The sequence below is a fragment of the Melanostigma gelatinosum genome (assembly GCF_949748355.1).
Source record: "Melanostigma gelatinosum genome assembly, chromosome: 20".
NCBI lineage: Eukaryota > Metazoa > Chordata > Actinopteri > Perciformes > Zoarcidae > Melanostigma > Melanostigma gelatinosum.
In genome coordinates, this window is record NC_136653.1 from 21,407,951 (window position 1) to 21,417,025 (window position 9,075).

The 9,075-nt window shown below is 41.8% G+C and overlaps 1 protein-coding gene across 1 annotated transcript; it reads right to left on the reverse strand.

The window, feature by feature from the left end:
- Positions 1–2,447: 2,447 nt before the first annotated feature.
- Positions 2,448–3,179, reverse strand: ppp1r3g (protein phosphatase 1 regulatory subunit 3G; the record flags this gene model as incomplete). Its single annotated transcript, XM_079291669.1, has 1 exon — positions 2,448–3,179. One exon carries the CDS (start codon positions 3,177–3,179, stop codon positions 2,448–2,450), a length of 732 nt encoding a protein of 243 aa, XP_079147795.1.
- Between the last annotated feature and the right edge of the window lie 5,896 nt (positions 3,180–9,075).

Consider the following 9,075-nt stretch of genomic DNA (forward strand, 5'->3'; position numbering starts at 1 on the left):
CGAGAGCGTGGGACGCGATCGTGAGAGCGCGGGACGCGATCGTGAGAGCGCGGGACGAGATCGTGAGAGCGCGGGACGCGATCGTGAGAGCGCGGGACGCGATCGTGAGGCCGTGGGACGAGATCGTGAGGCCGTGGGACGCGATCGTGAGGCCGTGGGACGAGAGCGTGGGACGCGATCGTGAGGCCGTGGGACGAGAGCGTGGGACGCGATCGTGAGGCCGTGGGACGAGAGCGTGGGACGCGATCGTGAGAGCGTGGGACGCGATCGTGAGAGCGTGGGACGAGAGCGTGGGACGCGATCGTGAGAGCGCGGGACGCGATCGTGAGAGCGCGGGACGCGATCGTGAGAGCGCGGGACGAGATCGTGAGAGCGCGGGACGCGATCGTGAGGCCGTGGGACGAGAGCGTGGGACGCGATCGTGAGGCCGTGGGACGAGAGCGTGGGACGCGATCGTGAGAGCGTGGGACGCGATCGTGAGAGCGTGGGACGAGAGCGTGGGACGCGATCGTGAGAGCGCGGGACGCGATCGTGAGAGCGCGGGACGAGATCGTGAGAGCGCGGGACGCGATCGTGAGAGCGCGGGACGCGATCGTGAGAGCGCGGGACGCGATCGTGAGAGCGCGGGACGCGATCGTGAGAGCGCGGGACGCGATCGTGAGAGCGCGGGACGCGATCGTGAGAGCGCGGGACGCGATCGTGAGAGCGCGGGACGCGATCGTGTGAGCGCGGGACGAGATCGTGAGAGCGCGGGACGAGATCGTGAGAGCGCGGGACGAGATCGTGAGAGCGCGGGACGCGATCGTGAGGCCGTGGGACGCGATCGTGAGAGCGCGGGACGCGATCGTGAGAGCGCGGGACGCGATCGTGAGAGCGCGGGACGCGATCGTGTGAGCGCGGGACGAGATCGTGAGAGCGCGGGACGAGATCGTGAGAGCGCGGGACGCGATCGTGAGGCCGTGGGACGCGATCGTGAGAGCGCGGGACGAGATCGTGAGAGCGCGGGACGAGATCGTGAGAGCGCGGGACGAGATCGTGAGAGCGCGGGACGCGATCGTGAGAGCGCGGGACGAGATCGTGAGAGCGCGGGACGCGATCGTGAGAGCGCGGGACGCGATCGTGAGAATGTAGGATTGTAATGTAATTGTTGATTAAATGGTGAAGATGGAGCTCATTTGAATAACGATACATTCTGCTGGTAGTTTATGAGTTTCCTCCTGGTCATCAATAATATTTTGAGCAGTAAACGAACAATAAAGGCGTCTGAGATGTAGAAGTATAAAGTATCAGCATATTGTATCTTCGTAAATGTATGTATTTACTGCGATAACAATCTCAGACATGAAGGTTTGAAGACAAAGATGTTTTAATGATATTTTATCATCTTATCTGATGTTAAATATAGAATATGGATCTATATCTATAGATCCATGTCAGATAAACATAGTGCAGTAAAACATACATTCATCAAAAAGCAAAAGAAGAGTTTTTGATTTTATTTATCAAACTAAGAGTATATTCTCCTTTATGTTTCCAAAATGTCGGGTTTTCTTTCCTGGGACTCAAACTTGCAACTCTTCAAACATTTCGACTGAATGTTTGCGTGAAACACAGATCAACTGAATCGTTAAAGGTTTAAAGAACCAACCGGTCGTTTTTCATGTTTCTCATTGACTGAACATCAAAGATTTAAAAAAAACAGTTGAACCATGAAGCTGATTTGTTTGAATGTTCTTTATTCATCCAGTTTCAGGCAGCCATTGATTTATATGCATGTCCGTACAGGGTGAAAATCAATTCTACTAAACAATCTGCGCTCAAACTGCATCATTAAGCAACAATAATGTAACATCCATAGAAGATGAATCCAGATCATCTGTGATTGATCACATTTCAAACCGTACAGAAATAATGTGAAAGCAATAGAGGATTAATTCAGAAAAGTATCTGCATTTGCAGTGAGACAGGGACGCTGGTGTCGTCAGGTCCAAAGCGTCCAGTAGGTTGTTGACACTGAGGCACGTTTTCTTTAAATATGACCAAAGAATGAGTCCATCGATCCAAGTTCAGACAAATATCCATAAATGTCCGTTGAATGAAAATCACTCGGAGGCCCAAATGAAGGGAAACTAAGTCTGATCTTCAGACGAAATACAAGTTCCCTGATCTGAAAAAGACTCGTCGTGTGACCCAGAATAGTTTTTATTCTGCAGGTGCGTGCACAGCAGATGGAGTTTTTTTTAGCACAGATGTACAGGTTTTATTGGTTTTACGCACAAATGAATGGGTTTTACGCACAAATGAATGGGTTTTACGCACAAATGAATGGGTTTTACGCACAGATGTATTGGTTTTACGCACAAATGAATGGGTTTTACGCACACATGTATTGGTTTTACGCACAAATGAATGGGTTTTATGCACAGATGTCTCGGTTTTACGCGCGGTCAGGTGGTGTGGAACGCGGCGGTGACAAACGGCGTGGTGCCGGGCATGCAGCGGTATTGGAGGGTATAGTTCCTCCCATCGTTGTTGTCCCAGAACTCCCCCTCTTCGCTCCGCACGTACACGGAGAAGTGCACGGCAGAGCTGGGGTCCATGAAGGGCGGCGTGTACACGGTGAAGCTGAACCGCTGATCCGCGGTGCCCGGCTGATCCGCGGCCACGGGCAGAGCCTGCGCGTCCACGTAGGAGAGCCAGTCGTTGAAGGTGTACCTCAATCCGACCTCTTTGTTGGTGCAGCTGCTCGAGACCCGGATCTGTCCCCGCACGTCGAGCTGGGTGATGGTGACCTTCTCCAGGCAGACGCGGAGCCGCTGGACTCTCTGCTCCGCGTCCCGGGGCTCCGGGAAGCAGGCGACCAGCCGGTCCGTGTCCAGGCTGGACTTGAAGCTCTGGCACAGGTCGTTCAGTGAGTCCTGCTGCGGCGGGAAGCTCTTGTGCCGGGACAGGACTTTACTCGGGATCTGCGGCTCCTCCAGCGAGCTGAAGTGCTTGACGCTGGCCAGGTTCAGGCCCATGGAGTCGGCGAACTTCACCCGCTTCCTCCCGTTACTCCCGGAGACACCGACCAGGAGTGCGGGCAAGGACCTGGCTCTCCTCCGGTCCTTCATAAACCTGAGGTGAGAAGCGTCCACCTCGTCGTCCAGATCTTCCTCCTCCTCCAGACCGTTCTTCATACTCGGGAACTGGAGAGGTGAGCGGGACATGTGTGCCCGGCAGCCTGGCGGCCCGTGTGCTGTGGCCGGTCAGAAGTCCTCGGGAGGCGGCTTGTACAAAGAGAAGAAACTCCCGCCCCCTCTGGACGACAACGTGGTGACAACAGAGCGCGTGCAGATTCCCCAGTCTACTGATCACAGAGACACGCGCACCGTCACGTAGGAAGCATCAACTCTGCAGCGGACCGGAAACACGTCACACTGTAAACAACAACACAGAGAACATTCCACAGCAACATTCTGTGTACACATAAATACAAGTAAAAACATGCTATCTCATCATTTCAACTTTCTATCTCATCATTTCAACTTTCTATCTCATCATTTCAACTTTCTATCTCATAATATCAACTTTCTATCTCATCATTTCAACTTTCTATCTCATTTCGACCATGCGGATACTTTTATTTTCAACTCTAACTTTTAATTATTTTTCAAAAAAAGAAAAAGAAATTTTTTTTTAAATTTTATTTTTATTTTTTTGCTGACGGATCCGCGGGCCTTGAGTTTGACACATGTGCTGTAAATACAAAGATAAATATTAGATATTATATACTTTACTGTAGTACTTTTACAGCGTGGTATTAGTACTTTTACTGTAACAGTACTTTTACAGCGTGGTATTAGTACTTTTACTGTAACATAGTACTTTTACAGCGTGGTATTATTACTTTTACTGTAACAGAGTACTTTTACAGCGTGGTATTAGTACTTTTACTGTAACAGAGTACTTTTACAGTGTGGTATTAGTACTTTTACTGTAACAGAGTACTTTTACAGTGTGGTATTAGTACTTTTACTGTAACAGAGTACTTTTACAGCGTGGTATTAGTACTTATACTGTAACATAGTACTTTTACAGCGTGGTATTAGTACTTTTACTGTAACAGAGTACTTTTACAGCGTGGTATTAGTACTTTTACTGTAACAGAGTACTTTTACAGCGTGGCATTAGTACTTTTACTGTAACAGAGTACTTTTACAGCGTGGTATTACTTTTACTGTAAAAGAGTACTTTTACAGCGTGGTATTAGTACTTTTACTGTAACAGTACTTTTACAGCGTGGCATTAGTACTTTTACTGTAACAGAGTACTTTTACAGCGTGGTATTATTACTTTTACTGTAACAGAGTACTTTTACAGCGTGGTATTAGTACTTTTACTGTAATAGTACTTTTACAGCGTGGTATTAGTACTTTTACTGTAACAGAGTACTTTTACAGCGTGGTATTAGTACTTTTACTGTAACAGAGTACTTTTACAGCGTGGTATTAGTACTTTTACTGTAACAGAGTACATTTACAGCGTGGTATTAGTACTTTTACTGTAACAGAGTACATTTACACCGTGGTATTAGTACTTTTACTGTAACAGAGTACTTTTACAGCGTGGTATTATTACTTTTACTGTAACAGAGTACATTTACACCGTGGTATTAGTACTTTTACTGTAACAGAGTACTTTTACAGCGTGGTATTAGTACTTTTACTGTAACAGAGTACTTTTACAGCGTGGTATTAGTACTTTTACTGTAACAGAGTACATTTACACCGTGGTATTAGTACTTTTACTGTAACAGAGTACTTTTACAGCGTGGTATTAGTACTTTTATTGTAACAGTACTTTTACAGCGTGGTATTAGTACTTTTACTGTAACAGAGTACTTTTACAGCGTGGTATTATTACTTTTACTGTAACAGAGTACATTTACACCGTGGTATTAGTACTTTTACTGTAACAGAGTACTTTTACAGCGTGGTATTAGTACTTTTACTGTAACAGAGTACTTTTACAGCGTGGTATTAGTACTTTTACTGTAACATAGTACTTTTACAGCATGGTATTAGTACTTTTACTGTAACAGAGTACTTTTACAGCGTGGTATTAGTACTTTTACTGTAACAGAGTACTTTTACAGCGTGGTATTAGTACTTTTACTGTAACAGAGTACTTTTACAGCGTGGTATTAGTACTTTTACTGTAACAGAGTACTTTTACAGTGTGGTATTAGTACTTTTACTGTAACAGAGTACTTTTACAGCGTGGTATTAGTACTTTTACTGTAACAGAATACTTTTACAGCGTGGTATTAGTACTTTTACTGTAACAGAGTACTTTTACAGCGTGGTATTAGTACTTTTACTGTAACAGAGTACTTTTACAGCGTGGTATTAGTACTTTTACTGTAACAGAGTACTTTTACAGCGTGGTATTAGTACTTTTACTGTAACAGAGTACTTTTACAGCGTGGTATTAGTACTTTTACTGTAACAGAGTACTTTTACAGCGTGGTATTAGTACTTTTACTGTAACAGAGTACTTTTACAGCGTGGTATTAGTACTTTTACTGTAACAGAGTACTTTTACAGCGTGGTATTAGTACTTTTACTGTAACAGAGTACTTTTACAGCGTGGTATTAGTACTTTTACTGTAACAGAGTACTTTTACAGCATGGTATTAGTACTTTTACTGTAACAGAGTACTTTTACAGCGTGGTATTAGTACTTTTACTGTAACAGAGTACTTTTACAGCGTGGTATTAGTACTTTTACTGTAACAGAGTACTTTTACAGCGTGGTATTAGTACTTATACTGTAACAGAGTACTTTTACAGCGTGGCATTAGTACTTTTACTGTAACAGAGTACTTTTACAGCGTGGCATTAGTACTTTTACTGTAACAGAGTACTTTTACAGCGTGGCATTAGTACTTTTACTGTAACAGAGTACTTTTACAGCGTGGCATTAGTACTTTTACTGTAACAGAGTACTTTTACAGCGTGGCATTAGTACTTTTACTGTAACAGAGTACTTTTACAGCGTGGTATTAGTACTTATACTGTAACAGAGTACTTTTACAGCGTGGCATTAGTACTTTTACTGTATCAGAGTACTTTTACAGCGTGGTATTAGTACTTATACTGTAACAGAGTACTTTTACAGCGTGGCATTAGTACTTTTACTGTAACAGAGTACTTTTACAGCGTGGTATTAATAGTTATACTGTAACAGAGTACTTTTACAGCGTGGCATTAGTACTTTTACTGTAACAGAGTACTTTTACAGCGTGGCATTAGTACTTTTACTGTAACAGAGTACTTTTACAGCGTGGCATTAGTACTTTTACTGTAACATAGTACTTTTACAGCGTGGTATTAGTACTTTTACTGTAACAGAGTACTTTTACAGCGTGGTATTAGTACTTTTACTGTAACAGAGTACTTTTACAGCGTGGTATTAGTACTTTTACTGTAACAGAGTACTTTTACAGCGTGGTATTAATAGTTATACTGTAACAGAGTACTTTTACAGTGTGGTATTAGTACTTATACTGTAACAGAGTACTTTTACAGTGTGGTATTAGTACTTATACTGTAACAGAGTACTTTTACAGCGTGGCATTAGTACTTTTACTGTAACAGAGTACTTTTACAGCGTGGCATTAGTACTTTTACTGTAACAGAGTACTTTTACAGCGTGGCATTAGTACTTTTACTGTAACAGAGTACTTTTACAGCGTGGCATTAGTACTTATACTGTAACATAGTACTTTTACAGTGTGGTATTAGTACTTTTACTGTAACAGAGTACTTTTACAGCGTGGCATTAGTACCTTTACTGTAACAGAGTACTTTTACAGTGTGGTATTAGTACTTTTACTGTAACAGAGTACTTTTACAGCGTGGCATTAGTACTTTTACTGTAACAGAGTACTTTTACAGCGTGGTATTAGTACTTTTACTGTAACAGAGTACTTTTACAGCGTGGCATTAGTACCTTTACTGTAACAGAGTACTTTTACAGTGTGGTATTAGTACTTTTACTGTAACAGAGTACTTTTACAGCGTGGTATTAGTACTTTTACTGTAACAGAGTACTTTTACAGCGTGGTATTAGTACTTATACTGTAACAGAGTACTTTTACAGTGTGGTATTAGTACTTATACTGTAACAGAGTACTTTTACAGCGTGGTATTAGTACTTTTACTGTAACAGAGTACTTTTACAGCGTGGTATTAGTACTTTTACTGTAACAGAGTACTTTTACAGCGTGGCATTAGTACTTATACTGTAACAGAGTACATTTACACCGTGGTATTAGTACTTATACTGTAACAGAGTACTTTTACAGCGTGGTATTAGTACTTTTACTGTAACAGAGTACTTTTACAGCGTGGCATTAGTACTTATACTGTAACAGAGTACTTTTACAGCGTGGTATTAGTACTTTTACTGTAACAGAGTACTTTTACAGCGTGGCATTAGTACTTTTACTGTAACAGAGTACTTTTACAGCGTGGCATTAGTACTTTTACTGTAACAGAGTACTTTTACAGCGTGGCATTAGTACTTTTACTGTAACAGAGTACTTTTACAGCGTGGTATTAGTACTTTTACTGTAACAGAGTACTTTTACAGCGTGGCATTAGTACTTTTACTGTAACAGAGTACTTTTACAGCGTGGTATTAGTACTTATACTGTAACAGAGTACTTTTACAGCGTGGTATTAGTACTTTTACTGTAACAGAGTACTTTTACAGCGTGGTATTAGTACTTTTACTGTAACAGAGTACTTTTACAGCGTGGTATTAGTACTTTTACTGTAACAGAGTACTTTTACAGTGTGGTATTAGTACTTATACTGTAACAGAGTACTTTTACAGCGTGGTATTAGTACTTTTACTGTAACAGAGTACTTTTACAGCGTGGCATTAGTACTTTTACTGTAACAGAGTACTTTTACAGCGTGGTATTAGTACTTATACTGTAACAGAGTACTTTTACAGCGTGGTATTAGTACTTTTACTGTAACAGAGTACTTTTACAGCGTGGTATTAGTACTTTTACTGTAACAGAGTACTTTTACAGCGTGGTATTAGTACTTTTACTGTAACAGAGTACATTTACAGCGTGGTATTAGTACTTTTACTGTAACAGAGTACTTTTACAGCGTGGTATTAGTACTTATACTGTAACAGAGTACTTTTACAGCGTGGTATTAGTACTTTTACTGTAACAGAGTACTTTTACAGCGTGGTATTAGTACTTTTACTGTAACAGAGTACTTTTACAGCGTGGTATTAGTACTTATACTGTAACAGAGTACTTTTACAGCGTGGCATTAGTACTTTTACTGTAACAGAGTACTTTTACAGCGTGGTATTAGTACTTTTACTGTAACAGAGTACTTTTACAGCGTGGCATTAGTACTTTTACTGTAACAGAGTACTTTTACAGCGTGGTATTAGTACTTTTACTGTAACAGAGTACTTTTACAGCGTGGTATTAGTACTTTTATCTCATCGGCGAGACGCTGAGAGCTGAGGTTGGATAATAAAAGCGGAACATGTTTCACATCTTTTAAAACTGCAGTCGATCGGTTCAACGCTCCAAACCACAAATATTAAAACACAAGTTCATGTTTAAGTTTTTAAAAAGTCTTTCCATGAATTATGAAGACGGTAAAACACAGAAGATCAATAATTAGTTCATAACTGACTCGTGAAGATTAAAGATTAAAATATATTTTCTATTAAATGTGTAATTTCTATGACGTTCCTTATTCATAATTTCTTTGACTTCTCTAAACAAACTTGACTCTTTTGATCTACTTGAAGGTTTTTTCCATCTCGTCTCTTGATGCTGATTTTCTCGATGAAGACGGTGACATCACGTTACCGACGCTTTCATCCACTCCACAGGATCTGATAACAATCAGCACCCAAAGTCAAACGCTTCCGAGTCCTTTTTATAATAATCCTGCAGCTGAATTCATTCTGTTCTCACGTGAGGATCCAGACCAAAGGTTCCTTCTGTGCATTTAAAGTCTTTAATGCTTTCAAACATTTTGCTAA